This window comes from Rutidosis leptorrhynchoides, chromosome 2, assembly GCF_046630445.1.
Source record: "Rutidosis leptorrhynchoides isolate AG116_Rl617_1_P2 chromosome 2, CSIRO_AGI_Rlap_v1, whole genome shotgun sequence".
Classification (NCBI taxonomy): domain Eukaryota; kingdom Viridiplantae; phylum Streptophyta; class Magnoliopsida; order Asterales; family Asteraceae; genus Rutidosis; species Rutidosis leptorrhynchoides.
Genome location: NC_092334.1, coordinates 651,690,190 through 651,706,545, shown reverse-complemented (window position 1 = coordinate 651,706,545; position 16,356 = coordinate 651,690,190). Strand labels below are relative to the sequence as shown.

At 35.1% G+C, this 16,356-nt stretch overlaps 2 protein-coding genes across 2 annotated transcripts; one reads left to right on the top strand and one right to left on the bottom strand.

Annotated features, from left to right (window-relative positions):
- Positions 1-2,397: 2,397 nt before the first annotated feature.
- On the bottom strand, positions 2,398-3,036 carry LOC139890158 (uncharacterized). Its single transcript, XM_071873054.1, has one exon. The coding sequence runs from the start codon at positions 3,034-3,036 to the stop codon at positions 2,398-2,400; it is 639 nt and encodes a 212-aa protein (XP_071729155.1).
- A 12,042-nt stretch (positions 3,037-15,078) lies between these two features.
- LOC139893792 (uncharacterized) lies at positions 15,079-16,000 on the top strand. Its single transcript, XM_071876979.1, has 2 exons — positions 15,079-15,102; positions 15,191-16,000. The coding sequence occupies exon 2, from the start codon at positions 15,210-15,212 to the stop codon at positions 15,996-15,998; it is 789 nt and encodes a 262-aa protein (XP_071733080.1). The 5' UTR covers positions 15,079-15,102; positions 15,191-15,209; the 3' UTR covers positions 15,999-16,000.
- Positions 16,001-16,356: the final 356 nt, after the last annotated feature.

Genomic DNA, 16,356 nt, shown 5'->3' with positions numbered 1-16,356 from the left:
CGTATGGAAACTATTATTGTAGGAAAATTTCATCAAAGGTAAATGTTCATCCTAACTACCACCGAAATCGATAACGCATGCCCGAAGCATGTCCTCAAAAGTTTGAATGGACCGCTCACTTTGACCGTCCGTTTGAGGATGATATGCGGTGCTCAAATTGAACTGAGTACGCATCTCCTCATGAAACTTGCCCCAAAGTCGATAAGTAAATCGTGTGTCCCGATTCGAAACAATCGACACCGGAACCACATGTCTTGATATCACCTCCTTAATAAACAATCTTGCCAACATTATTGACAAAATTGTCTCTCAAATAGGAAGAAACAACGCGCTTTTCGTCAGTATATCAACGATCACCAAAATAGTGTCGTATTGGGTTCTCGTCGTCTTTGACAATTTCGTGATAAAATCAATGATATGATGCTCCCATTTCCACTTGAGAAATTCTAATGGTTGCGACATACCATAAGGCTTTTGGTGCTCAACCTTCACTTGAAAACACGTAACACATTGCTCGACATACTTAACGGTATCGCGCTTCATACCGGGCCACCAATATTCCCTTCAAGACAAGATACATCTTTTTCGCCCCTGGAGGGATAGAATACTTTGATTTATGTGCTTCGTCAAGAAGCACTTGTCGGTATCCACCCAATTTCGGTACCCACACCCTTCCTTGAAAGGACAACAACCCATGTGGGCCTAATAAAATAGACTCCATCTGCCATTGAATTAGCTCTTCAAATTTATTATTAACAAATGCTTCAATTTGAATCTCACCAAGCTTCACGAGGAAATCGTTAGTGATCGCCATGCGTAATGATTCCACTCGTATCGCCAGATATCAATTCTTTCGACTCAACGTGTCCGCAACAACATTTGCTTTACCCAGATGGTAAAGTATCTCACAATCATAGTCCTTCAACAAATTAATCCACTGACATTGACGGTTGTTCAATTATCATTGATCAAAGAGATATTTCAAACTCTTGTGATTCGTATAGATCATGCTTTTAACACCATAAAGATAGTGACACTAAATTTTCAAGGCATGAACCACCGCCGCCAACTCGAGATCAAGAGTCAGGTAGTTCTTCCCGTGCTCCTTTAATTGTCTCAAGGCATAAGCAATGACTTTACCTCTTTGCATAAGAACACATCCAATCCAATTAATAGAGGCGTCACAATACACCGTCATATCACCAACACCCTCCGGTAGCACTAACACCGAAGCCTGACTTTTAAGAATTGAAAAGCAACCTCTTGCTCGTTACCCCAAATAAATCTAACGTTTTTCCTCGTCAACTTCGTCAAAGGAGAAGCAATTTTGGAAAAATCTTAAATAAACCGACGATAATACCCGGCCAATCCGAGAAAACTCTGGACTTTCGTAGGCGTAGTCAGTTGTTCCCAAATCTCTATTGCTTCAATTTTCACTGGATCCACTTAAATCCCTTCTTTATTAAAAATATGGGAAAGGAATTGCACTTCATTTAGCCAAAATTCGCATTTAGAGAACTTGGCATACAACTTTTTCTTCATAAACATTCTCAATACTTCACGTAAATGATGTTCATGTTCCTTTACACTCTTAGAATAAACGAGTGTGTAGTCAATGAACACAATTACCTATTTGTACAACATGGGTTGACACGCCCGATTCATAAAGTCCATGACCACCGCGGGCGCATTTGTAAGACCAAAGGGAATCACCACAAACTTGTAATGCCCGTATCAAGTTCGAAATGCCGTGTTTCTTAATGTATTCATCTCGGATCCACACTTGATGGTAGACGGATCACAAATTAATCTTAGAAAAACAACACGCTCCTTGTAATTGATCAAACAAGTCATCAATACGAGGCAACAGATAACGATTTTTGATGGTCACCTTATTCAACTCACGGTAATCAATGCACATGCTCATACTACCGTCATTCTTCTTCACGAACAAACCAGAGCACCCCAAGGTGAAGTACTCGGTTGGATAAATTCATTCTCTAACAACTCTTGAGTTTGATTCAATAACTCTTGCATCTCTATTTTTTCTAAACGATAAGGCATTTTTAGCAATGAGGGTAGCCCCCAGAACCAACTCAATGCGAAATTCATCTTGCCTTTCTGGCCGAACACCCGGTAACTCATCCGAAAACACATCTTCAAATTCATTTACCATAGGGATACTTCGAATGGACGGAGGCTCTTCTCAAGTATCAACTACACGTGCTAGAAAGCCATACCTCAACTACAAAGGAACCGACGTGCCCGTGCATAAGTACATAGGGGCACAAGTCTTCTACTTTTTTTTTTACCAAGGATGATTAATTCTCCCCCACATGGGGCCTTCACCCGCACAAACTTTTCATGGCATGCAATGTCAGCTCTATAACGATCAAGCTAATCCATGCCAACAAAAACATCGAATTCATCCAATGTCATTGGTATAAGGTCAATCTTAAAGTTTTCATTACCGAACACAATATCACAATTTTTGCACACATCAAACCCTAGTACAGTTTTTCCATCCGTTATTTTGACCGCTACCGGATTTCTCAACTTAACTAGTGTTCTATCATGTTTATTCACGAACTGTGGAGAAACAAAAGATAAATTAGCACCACGATCAAAAAGCAATTCCGCAGGGTTAGAGTTAACCACAAAAGTACCTGAAACAACTTCATTGGATCTCCTTGCCTCCTCGTTGGACATCAAATAGTCACGACTTCTCGCGCCACCTGCCGCCCTTTCTAATTTTTTCGCATGCTCTTTCTTTCTTTCTTCTACCGATAACTCATGAGACATTGATTTTCGGTGCCCCTCGTTTTGGAAATTATCACGTGCACTAGACAAATGGCCTCTTTGCCCACAGTTAAAGTATCGAGGACCACTCTCACCCGAACCACCCTTCTTAACGCTACCGACACTCTCTGTTGCACTTTTAGCCTTCTTGCTTGAAACATTAGTGGCCTCAAACTTCCTTTTACCCAAATTTTGATCCACTTTCTTTGGTGCATGTGACTCAAAACCTTTGGCCATATCAAATAGTCTAGCGAAAGAATCCACATGGTCGAGACTAATTTTCTCGCGTAAATTCTCATTCAAAGCTCTATGGAAACTTTCATCAATAATCGGTCATTACCGGCGTATTCCGGGCAAAATCGTGCCTTTGCCAAGAAAGTAGCCTTGAGAGTATTCAAGTCCATAGACCCTTGTTGCAAATTTTGTAGCTCATTTTGTAACTTTGTAAGGTCGGCTTGAGTTTGGATTTCTTTGAAAAATTCCTTTTTGAAATCCGCCATAGACAACCCAAAGGTTTGCTCTTCACCATACATATCAATTTTATCCTCCAACCAAGTCTTAGCGGCTCTCCTCAATAAACTTGTAGCGAGCCCTGTCTTTTTATCGGGAGGGCATTCGATAGTTCGGAAAGACCCCTCGATGTTCGACACCCACCTTGTACTCTTTACCGGGTCTGGGTCCCCCTCATAAGTAAGAGGTTTAGTTAACAAGAAGTTTATGTAACTAAACTCCTTTTTGTTAGTATTGTCTTGGACCCCCGTGATAATGAGAACCCTCTTCTTCACCACCTTTGGCATGAGGTTTGGGAAACCTTGTCTTGAATTCGGCTTTAAATACCTCTGAGATTTGTTCCTTAACAAACTTCGCAATCTCATCATTAATTGCTTCAATAAAAGCTTCCTTGACCTTGTTGGTGAAAACTTCGAAGCAGTTTTCCAATGCAGACTCGATTTTACTAGTCAGTTCCTCGTCGGGACTAGGAGTCCTTTGACTTTGTCCACTTCCAACCTTTATGCTGAAGATTTCACAAGGTTAAGTACATAATTGAAGTAAATAAGACGCACCCCATGATTCCCCATCTTGCTTGACACTCGTTGTACCTCGTTCGCTTGACACAACGTGCGACCATATTAATGGTGGACAAGCACTAATACCCTTGCATCCCGTATCAACCTCATTATTACCACGACTATCTCGCTCGATAAAACATAAACACGCATAAACATGTCACGAAATATAAGCATAAGTGTAGCAAATAAACATGTGCACTAAAGTACTAACAACATCCGATTCGTCCCGTAACCCGACAAGTCATACTACTACATACAATTTAGCCTAAGTCTAGGCACCCATCTTAATGGTCACCTAGATCCCTTAGGCCATGCTCTGATACCACTTGAAACAACCCGAAACCATTTTCGAAAAATTAACACTTTTTTTATATAAGTCAGTCACATGTCCCAAGCATACGGCGCGACACGCCAAAAAGTTGTGCGACGCGCGACACACCTGCACTAGATATTCAGAAACTTAATTTAACTTCGAGATTCAAAACATGCCTTAGCGCGTGGCACGTACGTAATACGCGTGACACGCACGACACTTGGTCAGAATTCCAGAAGCTAGATCAACTACTGTTATTACCTTCACGTTATACTGCGCGGCGCCCACATATTTGCCCGACGCGCAGTAACTAAGAAGCTCGAGCTACAATTTTTTTTTAAAACAAGTTCAACCTCAACATTAAGCAACCAATTAACCTAATCAATTTCCAACGCCTGTTATATGATCACATTCAACCCAAAATATATTAATCTACAAGTTTACAACATCGGGTAACACATGACCCATAAATTCGTTAAGTGTATAAGATAAGCCAAAATATACATTGTTTGACCAAAACGAGCATGACTTTCAGGACCACTACCAAAAGCACGGCCCTACGACAAGCTTCTCCAATGCCTTACCCTTGTCCTTCGCGGTGATAAAATCTATAAAAAGATATAAACAATGAGGGGTAAGCAACGTGCTTAGTGAGTGCAACAATTACATGCATACATATATAACCCACTTACTTGCACATACTTACACATACTAAGCATACATGACTAGCATCTCAATTAACAAGTCGTCACAATACATCAAGCTAAATAAACAACACATAATATGATTAGCATTAACAACACATACCAATATGGATCCATATTCACACAAATATGGGAATGGTACTCGCAACGACCATCGGTACCCGCAATGACCATTAGTGTACACGGACACATGATGTAACACTAACCCCAATGGTGGTGTCGAATACACGAACTAAAGTGACCAACGAAATTGGCTACACCCACCCGTGATGCACATGTTATGGTGATACGAACGCACGATATTCACCATAACATATGATGTGGTATCGAACACACAAACTTGAGCTAATCCCGTACATGGATAACGCTCTAGTGAAATCTCACGCCCAGAAATCACTAAACCACATCCCACGTACAAATAAGCAAATTATATACACATACATATAATTATCCCACTCACCTCGGTTAACCTTGATGAGCTAAAGACAACAAAGCTTGAGCTTTAGAATCAATCCGAACGCAATTCACCTAACAAAATTTCATACAACAAGCTATAATCAACTATAGCTTCTACCACCCAAAATATTCTAGTGCAATCTCAACCCATTTGCACTTTAACATCAAGGCTAGGTCAAAACCCATGACCATAGTGACTAAAATCATTAATAGCTAGTGGTTAAGCTTCAACCTTACCCATTAGCACAAATCTAATACTTGAAGTACTTCTAAATCCAAAACTCCCAAAACCCATTTGACCCATTTAAGCCAAATCACAAATTTCTAATTTACAACAACATGACACAACACAAAAATCATTATTCCACATGTTCTAGAGATCACACTAGCACTTACAAGTTTTTCAATCTTACAAATTCATCATTTAAAATCCTAGGTTCCAATTTAGGGTCTACACATCCAATTCACACATCAAGAACCCAAATTTCACAAGTAATTGAGTCTTTAACTCAACACAAACATAAACCCTAACCCCAACTCGAAATTAGACAACATAAATTCGGATTTAGGGCTTACCACAAGTGTAGAACAAGGCTAGGGAGCAGCTACACTTAGGGTGCGTTTAATAAAACTGAATGATTTAGCGCTGAATGGTTCAGAACTTGAATGATTCAAAGCCTCTGAATAAAGTTTGTTCTGAATGAAAATAAGTTGTTTGATAATCATTTAAAATGAAGGATATAAGCTGAGTAAAATTACCTCATTAAAGTGTAACATGAATAAAATATTCAATATACTTGTTAGTTAAGTGTTCAGGATAGGATTTGAGGAGAAAACTACAGAAAATTTAGGCTCTTAATGGTTAAGAAAGTGTTTCATCTCTGAATGGTTCAAAACTGAATTCTGAACCATTCAACATCATATGTCATTCAGAGGTCAGAAACAAACCCACTGAATGCTGAATGGTTCAGCATTCAACACTGAACCATTCCATTAAGAGACAAACAAACGCACCCTTAGTTTAGGGCTTCAATTTGGTGCAAATCACTTCCTCTTCCTCTTCACAAGAACAACGCTTTATCACTCTAGAAATCACCCTCTCTCTCACTAGTGTGAGTAAGTTGATGAAGAAAGTGATAAGTGTGAGAATAGATATGCTCTTTAGCGCTAAAAGCCGTTCATGCAAAATTGCTATTAGGTCCTTCATCTTATTTCATTTAAATTACAAGACAATCCTTTAGCTCTGAACAACTCACGCAACGCAAACAAAAAAAAAAAAAAAAGAAGGCGCGGCGTGCCTTATAGCGTGAAACAAGATCAGGAACTTTGACCTCAACACTTTCACTCTTCATTTAGAAACTTATTTTCTAAAAAAGGCATATTACAGAATTAATTTATTTATACAAAACGTTTTGTAACGTTTTCTATCCTTGGTATACAGTACGTGACCCTAAATTCAGGCTCTTTTCACACATTTTTTCAGATGGGATTCATGTAACTTTCGCACACCCTACATATGTGGTAGATAGAATCTTTTAGAGTGATTGATCTTTTTTTTATGCAAACAAGAAAAGACCCATGATTTATTTGTTCGTTTTTCCCATCATCATAATCTTGACACATTGAGAGCTTGTGGTTGAATAATTATGGCCAACTCCCTTTTCCAATGCCTAAATTCTTAAATCTAGCTACACGTCCAATTTCCATTGCATTTTGTACAAGTCATCATATCTTATGATAGTTAAAAACACAACACTCTTATCAAGATTACCATCCACCCCTCTTAATTATTTTTCACTGTGTTGTCCTCTCTCATCATCATCACCACCTTGAATAAATAACACCATCCGCTCCCATTCAATTCTTCTCACAAATATATATGTGTACACATTAGTTATTGTTCTAGTGTGCTTTTTTGGCATTAGGGTTTCATACAATACAAATACAAACCTTTCTTTATTTCATGGCGGTTTAATAAAGAGTTTTCTACAGATTTCTTTGGCATTCTGTCCACCTCCATATTTATTGATCAAATCCCACTATATCAAAAGAAAAAGATAAATAAGAATTTTGTGTTTTTAAATTGCGGTTTTATTTGTAAAAAAAGTTAAATAAAATCATGAAAAATGTGTGTTTTTTAATGTGTGAAATAGTGTGTGGAGGTGGGCATACTGTCAATGGAGCTCTGTTGGTATCTCTTTGTAAAACCCTCTTGAATCTTAATACAAATATACAAGTTCTTGTGTTGAAAGAATTATATCATCTTTATTATTACTGTAAATTAATTAATCCTTGTTACATGTATACTACTCGTATATATGTTTGTGTATTTCTATGTTTTTTTGTTTTGATTTATTGGATAGAGTTGAAAGCATTATGTTTTTTGCAGTACTGGTGTGATGATTCATTCCCAAAAGCAGAGATCTTTGTGTAGTGTAGATGATGATCATCATCAAAAGCAAAACCACTTAACTTTTTCTGTAAGTCTTTACTTTGACCTTTTTTTGACCTTTTCAACTTCAAAGTAAAACCCTAGATTTCTGTTTATAAACACACATAAAAACACAATCCATGTATACATAGTTCTTAACTTATAAAATACATTTATTTTGTTTTTTTGTATACTTTTATGGGTACCGAGAGATCATTTGAAAGTTCCAAAACAGATGTTTAATGTTCATTTGTAATTTTTTTTTTCTTTCTTAAGTGTTTTTGATGTAATTTTTTTTAGATCCTTGAATGACTCTACTGATCATAGTTTGAACTATATTTTTGCAAATTCTTGTAACTAAATTCAACCAAGAGCTAAATGCATGTTTTTGGGTTTGTTGTTTAAAGTAATTCATATGGGACTTGATCTATGATTATTATTATCATAGGTGTTTATTTGTAGATTGTATTTGGAAGTGGAGATCTTTTTGAGTATCTAAAACTGTAAATATTTGATTTGACACATCAAAATTTCATCAGATCGATCAGAATATCTTGGAAACGAAAATTAAAGGTAACTAATTATGATGGACGTGGTAACTAATTGCATTGGATATCAGATACAGACTTTCGTTGGGAATCTACATATACTTACATATACGTGCATAACATATATGTACATTTTACATATACATAACATATATTTTTTTGTTTCAACCACAATTTGGGATCTCTCATGGACTAAACCAAAACACGATCATCTTATATAGTTGCATGACCCGTCCTCAACTACTGCTCTGGAGGAAATCCGGATCAATCTTAGTGCATGACCGGTAAAACTCCTTCCTCGCTCCCCCGCAACGCAATGTGCGAAAAGCGATCTTGAGTGGTGTAGTGGTGTAGGCGCTATTTGGATCTTAGATTAAACGTTATACAAAGATTAGAGGTGGAATACACTAATCTACGGTGAGACGAATACTAGTACGCTACGGGATCGATAAAACCAACTAAGGATTGATGAAATCGATGCCTAGGGGTTTGTATTCGGTTGGGGTGTGTTTTGGGACGATAGCAGAAGTGTAATAAGTCGGCTATAGGGTGTAGGGTTCTAACCTAACAAAGGAACCCAACACCCATTTTTATATATATCTGCGGTGACTATCGGTCGTAGGTCTCTGACCTTAGGCCGATGGTATTTGTCCCTCGACCGATGGTCCCTTCCATCGGTCGATGGTTTGTGCTGCTAACCAAAATTTCTAGGCATTAGTTAAACATATCAAACGTAATATATCAACCAATATTGTTCATACATGACTGAAACGTAAACCACAAAATAATAGAACTTGTTATAATATAGAACTTGAGATTAGTGCACCAACAAGTGGCTTTCAAGATCAGGGGATAAACTTGTGTGAAATGTTGTAGTTCACGTGAGTCAAACTCCTGACTTTTAACCGTATCAAACTCCTGACTTTTAACCGTATCAAATTACATTTAAGCTACAACACTAGGTTCATATGAATTACATGTTACATATATGGCTGATTTAATATGAATAAATTCGTGTAGATTCAGTACAACAAATTTATCATTTCTTCGAGCATATTTTTACACATTTACAAGAATGTGTAAAATTTCACACTTGTAATAATATGTAAATACTTTACATTTATAAGTTTAGTATACCGTCATAGTTCACACAAAATTTTAAGGAAAAAAAATTCATACTTATTGGTGCATGTGTACAATCATAAATGTAATGCTCCTTGTGAATGTGTAAATTTTTGTTAAATTTCACATGCTTACTTTACAGTTAAAAGTGCACTATATCGAAGTTGTGATGTGGTTCAGCGGTTGGTGGCTTGCTTTTTTTAGGGGAGGTCAGGAGTTCGATCCTCGTTAGCTACATATTAACACAATTTCATCTCTGCTATGAAGTACTACTCATGATACCTTTCTCACATCGCGTTGGGGGGGGGGGGGGGGGGGTTGTACCGTCTATGTCCCGTATGGGATTGGTGCGGGTTTCCTCTTAGGCACGCAGTTGGGGACGGATATAGCAACCGCGAGAGATGATCGCGTGGGTTGTTAAGTCCCCTTGAATGATTCCTAACTAACCGTTGTCCAAAAAAAGGTGCACTATATCATCATAGTTCACACAAAATTTCAAAGAAAAAAAATTCATATTTTTTTAGTGTACAATCATAAATGTAATACTCCGTAACACTTCAATAATTTTGTTGTACCGAATTTGTTTACAATTCTTCTTATGTTTCCGTGAAGAAATGAGGTATCACAAATCTACTAACACTTTTAAATGTACCGTTTCAACATACGTGTTATATTAAGAAGACGAATGTCTTCCCGAATTATCCCGCTATGAACCTTCCTGCTGATGAAACCTGATACGGTATCAAAGAAACCCTCCATCTACGTTCAAATCGAATATCTCCTTATTTGGTATTTGAAGAAAATGATGTACCCGTCCATTCTGGTTACAATACTGATGACCGTTTTTTCGGATTCTGAATCCGAATAAGTAACTTGTAGTTAACAAAATACAGTTTAGACAGATACTTGAATTATTCTAAGTTAGGGTCAGAAAATTACTGTTTTATTTCATACCTAAGCAAAGTGCATGAACCAAAATCATTTATAGAGGCATCTCAAGACCCACATTAGGTTGAAGCAATGAATGAAGAGATGGAAGCTCTTAGTAGGAACTGTACATGGGTGTTAATTGAACTTCCTTTAGGAAGAAAACCCATTGGTAGTAAATGAGTATATAGAATTAAATATAAGTCTACTGATGATATTGATAGATATAAAGCTAGACTTGTTGCAAAAGGCTATAGTCAAAGAGAAGGCATTGATTTTGATGAAAATTTTTCTCCTGTTGTAAAGATGGTTATTGTTAGAATAATTATATCTATTGCATATCAAAAGAACTGGTCTTTGTGTCAAATTGATATTAATAATGCTTTCTTATATGGTAATTTGACTGAAGATGTTTATATGTCCTTACCTGAAGGTTATTTTGATAAATCTAATACAAGAGTGAGTAAATTAACCAAATATTTGTATGGTTTAAAACAAGCTCCCAGAAAATGGAATGAGAAATTTTGTTATGCTCTATATGAATTTGGATTTATACAAAATATTAATGATTATTCTTTATTTGTTAAAGTTTCTAAAATTTACTGCTTATATCTGCTTGTTTATGTTGATGATATCATTTTAACTGGGAGTTACACCAAATTTATAGATGAATGTAAATTGGTTCTCAAAATCAAGTTTAGAATCCAAGATTTAGGACATCTTATATACATTCTTGGTATTGAATTACTTGATAACAATAACTGTTTCGTTTTGTCTCAAAGAAAGTATTGTCTTGAAGTTATTTCTGAATTTGGTTTGTTAGGATGAAAACCTGCCATAACTCCATTAGAAAGGGGTGTTGTGTTTTCTAATTTTGATGATCATGACTCAACTGACTCACCTCTTGAGAATACAAGTGAATATCAAAAGTTTGTTGGAAAATTAATTTATATAACTCTTACAAGACATGATATTGCTTACGTTGTACGCTATTTGAGTTAGTTTATGCATGCACCACTTAAGTCTCACTTAAAAGCTGGGTATTAAGGTATCTTAAAGGTTGTCTTGGTAAAGGAATTACTGCTACAAGAAATAATGACTTTGTTATCACTGCTTTTGTTGATTCTGGCTATACAAAAGGTAGTATGCTTAGAAAATATGTTACTGGATTCTGTATTTTTTTGGGAAATAATTTGATTTCTTGGAAAAGCAAGAAACAATCAACTGTTTCTAGATCATCTGCAGAAGCAGAGTACAGAGTTCTTGCTTCTGTGACTTGTGAAATTATTTGAATTTTAAAAGTTTTAACAGATTTAAAAGTTAATACTATTTTACCTAAAAAAGTTTTTTGCGATAACAAGTCTGCTTTATAAATTGCAAAAAATCATGTTTTTCATGAAAGAACAAAACACTTTGAAGTTGAATTACATTTTATAAGAGAAAAAATTTGTAATCGTATAATTGAAACATCTCTTATAACTTCAAATGAAAATCATTCTGACATTTTTACTAAAGGGTTAAGTGGTACACAACATAGTTTGTATGTGAAAGATTAACTTTGTTTAATCTTTTTCATAGTTAGATTGAGGGGGGATATTAAATCTTATAACAATTTAACTATGATGTGTTCTACATTTTCTAATTTCTGGGTTAAGATGTGCAGGGACCATGGGGTCATTTTTTCAAAGTTAAGATTGTGGCTGAAGTACAAAACATGATACTTTGGTGTAGTTGCTGAAAAGAAGAAAAAGGAACATGAGGGACTTGATTGCAAATTTAATTTATATATTAAGTTATTTTATTTAATTTATTCTTTATGTTTTCAGTATTATCAATCTGTTTTTCTCTCTACCCAAATTAGAGTTTCGTTCATCTTTGTTCTTGTATACTGTGAGAGACTGATAAGTTCAAATATGTTGAACTTATCTTGTGAGAATCATACTGTGTGAATTGGTTTTGAGGTTTACAATCGTTTTTTGATTATGAATCTGTTGTAGTTAATTTCAACTTCATGTGATTGGAAGATTCTTTTTCTGTGATTGAAAGATTATTATTGTGTTTTGTCAAATGTGCATGTTACCTACAAATTGGGGGAAAATATGACATGAAAATATAAAGAAATTTGAGAGTTGGTTCAAACAATAAAAAATGTAGATCAAATATGTCAATTTGGTAATTTGTATTTTATATAACATAGTATTGTTGGACTATTTAGTGTTTTAAAAATTAATTTCAATAAACTAAGAAATTGGCCTTCAACTCAAAATAGCCTCAGTTGTTCACTGGTTCAATGGGGTGTAGTAAAGTCACAGGGTGTATGATCAGTTTATTGTTGACCATAAGTTCAAGCTTTGAAGGTAGTGTTGTACTGCATGCAGAATGAGTTGTAATAATACAATGATTGGTAGGAAGTTAAATATATGAAGGATTGTTTGATATGCATGCATTAATGAATTGGATGGTAGGGCAAAAGGGATGATCATGAGGAGGGAAAAGGTTTAGGTACTACCAACTTGTCAGCCAATTTATGATCTTTTACTTGTAATTTAGTCATATTCTTTTTGCTACTACCTCCACTCAACATTAATGAAGCTCAAAAATGATACTTTCCTTTTTAAAATGGGGTTAAACTTATTACTATTTTACTAGTTGCTACTCCCTCCGTCTAATATCTATTATTCATCATTTTTTTTTAAAATGTCTCAAATTAATTTTTCACTTCTATAAATGAAAAAGAATAATGTGACAAAGTTCATTTGTGACCCTACTTTATATATGTAAAGACAAAAGGATATGTAAAAAGTAAAAGGTAAGACTAGAAAGTTAACAAAAAGTACATATGTCAGATACTTTTTCTTAAACTATGTATTTTTTGTCTGGGGACAATCTATTTGAGACGGAAGGAGTATAACATAATACTAACAGTTAATCTTATCTGATTAGGAATACAGAGCATAAATGAAGTTTTCAGTGTTGTTTTGTTAATAAACAAATAAATGAATGAAGTTTTCGATTTAAGTTATGTGGGAAGGACTGTCATCTTTACACATATATAAGTGATTAACGGGTTATTTCATAACTGTTTTGACCATTTCATTGACCATCACTGTTTGTGAGGCTTTAGAGAACTCTTGTGAGGAGTGTTTTGATAAGCTATGATATATATATATATATATATATATATATATATATATATATATATATATATATATATATATATATATATTATACCTATATTATATATTATATAGGTTTGTGTATGATTGTTACCAAGACAAAACTTCAAATGTAGTCCATGTTGTTTGTTGAAAACGTTAAGTTTTGTTCTTAAGCTTTTTTAATTATGGATAGTCATGTGATTTGCACTTCAATCAAGAATACTACATCTCACTAATGGACGTTAATTATTTCTGTTAAATCTAGAACTATCCATAATTTAAAAAAGTTCAACGACGAAACTTGATGTTTTCGACAAACCACATGGACCATTTTTAAAGTTTTGTCATCATTTAAGATATAACGTTAAACACACACACGGATATATATATATATATATATATATATATATATATATATATATATATATATATATATATATATATATATATATATATATATATATATATATATATATATTAATTATAATAGCTGAAGAAACTACAGTTTATGGTCTGTTTATTTTCCAATTAATGATTCCTTTTTTAACTGCTCTTATATTAGTAATTAAAATTGTTATTTTTTATTACTTAATCTAAAAAATAATATGTATCTAATAATCTAAGAGAGATTGAAAATAGCGCCATATATAAACAACACTTATTTAAAATAAAAGTAAACAAACCCTTAATCGGTTTTATAGGCAACCTTTTTGTTTCATGCGAACCAACACATTGAATTTGAATATTGAAATACTGAATAAATTAAAACAATAAAAGCAACACTACTTCATGTATGTATGTCACACCAGAGACTACGGCTTGGACTGGACCATGGATTTACTAGCTATTTTGGACCTCCACCAGTAGGCCCAAAGAAGAGCAGGATCCGTCTGGAACTCTGGGTTTCAAGATTTAAGAATTAGGGCCTAAGAATTAACAATCTTATACTCCTTCGTCTCAGATTAAGTGTCTTTAGACAAAAATTACAAAAATTGCACAAATTAAGAAAAACTAACAAGACAGATGTATTTTTTTTATACTTTTTCTTTACTTTACTATTTTACTCTCATTTATTTAATTAGTTACCCTTTCACTTTTGTAATTTAATTAATTGATTAGGGACAATATGGTAAACTTGACTAAATCAACTTTCCATATTTGATAGTGGACACTTAATTTGGAACAACCCAAAAATAGAATACTAGACACTTGAGGGAGTATTCTTATGTACCTATATTCTATTTTATATATTTATAAAAAATAGGGATTATAGCCAAAATGCTCATTCCCATGTAGTTTCTTGCGCTGGAGCTCAAAAAATTTTTTTTTGCCAGATTGCCCTCGCAAGACGCAAGGAGGCTTGCGAGTTGCCCTCGCAAGGCGCAAGTTTGCGTCTTGCGAGCTTGCGACCTTATCCGATCAGATGTTGAATTTTCAGATAAGATTTATTAAGATTTCTTAGATTTTTGTCGGATAAGATTTTACCCTATTTATAGTATGACCCTGGAACTTGTCTTTCACAGTCTCATAAAAATTCCATCCTTGTGCAATTCATTGATTAAAGGTACTTTAAGGTACTAATTTAAGCATTTTTCTTCACTAATTATTGTATTTATTATTTGTTTGTATGATGATTATTTTTAATTAGTTTGTTATTTACAGTTAATCTCAGTTAATATCCATGGACAGAAGAGCTAGAGCTTCACACCGACCATCACAAGGAGAGTCATCACAACAAGTTGCTGAAAGACGACGACTATTAGCCGACCGTCCCATTCTTCCTGGGGTTAGGGTTGTTGCTCTAGGTGGTTTTTCCGCGTACTGGCGGGGAATAGATGCTGGAGCTTTTCTATATCGTCAAGTTAATGAGTACTATCCCAGACTTGTTAGGGAATTCTATGCTAACTATGTCTTTGATCCACGTAAACTGAAATGTGTTCACGTGAACATGTTTGGTTATTCCTACGATTGGACGTTGGAGGAGTTTGGTGAGATGCTGGATATTCCAGATGGAGATTTCAAGTTTTTCAGTCTTAGCAAGGATGTGAAAAAGGCCCCGAGGAGGTCAGCTACAGGAAATTCATTCTCAGCTTCTGGGTTTGTTTCGGGACTATGTAAACCTGGTTTTTACATGCCAAACAGTGGTCCTGTCATTATCAGGGAGGAAGATATTCAGGACCAGTATCAACAGATGATGAATGTCATCAAGAAGAATGTCATGTTTCGAGATGATGCTGATGTGGAGCTATCTGTAACTGAAGTTTTGATTTTGATGTGTTTGCTCGAACAAATCCCAATTAATCTGGCATATGTGGTTGCTAATCGGATGGCAGGATTGGCTGCAGCTGGTGGGAGTGGATTGCCGTATGGCATGTTGTTGAACAACTTCTTTGCTGATGAAGACGAGTTGGTGCATCCTTCTGATCGAGAAGTGTTGAATGCTCAGATTATGTATGCTGCTGCATTTTAATTAATCTTGGTTGATCATGTAATAAAGTAGGTCGTAGGGCCTTTTGTACTACTGGTTAATGAAATGGTATTTTAATTTTAGCCTATCTGTTTTATTGGTCATTTTAATTTTCAGTACAAGTTCAAGGACGACTGGAGTAATTTGGTCAATAACAACTTACACTTAAGCACTAGATAAATATTTGTAAACATAGATGGACATATACATTAACAGTAGTTAAATAAATAAAAAAAACTCAAATAGCAGCAACACAAAATAGTAATCATAAAACACGCAAAGACGCAAAACATGCCTTGCGAGACGCAAGACGCAAATTTTGTAGATCTTGCGTGCTTGCGTCTTTGCGTCTTGTGTTTTT

Excerpts from the sequence above, each read along its gene's own strand:
- LOC139890158 (XM_071873054.1), bottom strand. The coding sequence starts at position 3,036 with ATGGCCAAAGGTTTTGAGTCACATGCACCAAAGAAAGTGGATCAAAAT.
- LOC139893792 (XM_071876979.1), top strand. The coding sequence starts at position 15,210 with ATGGACAGAAGAGCTAGAGCTTCACACCGACCATCACAAGGAGAGTCA.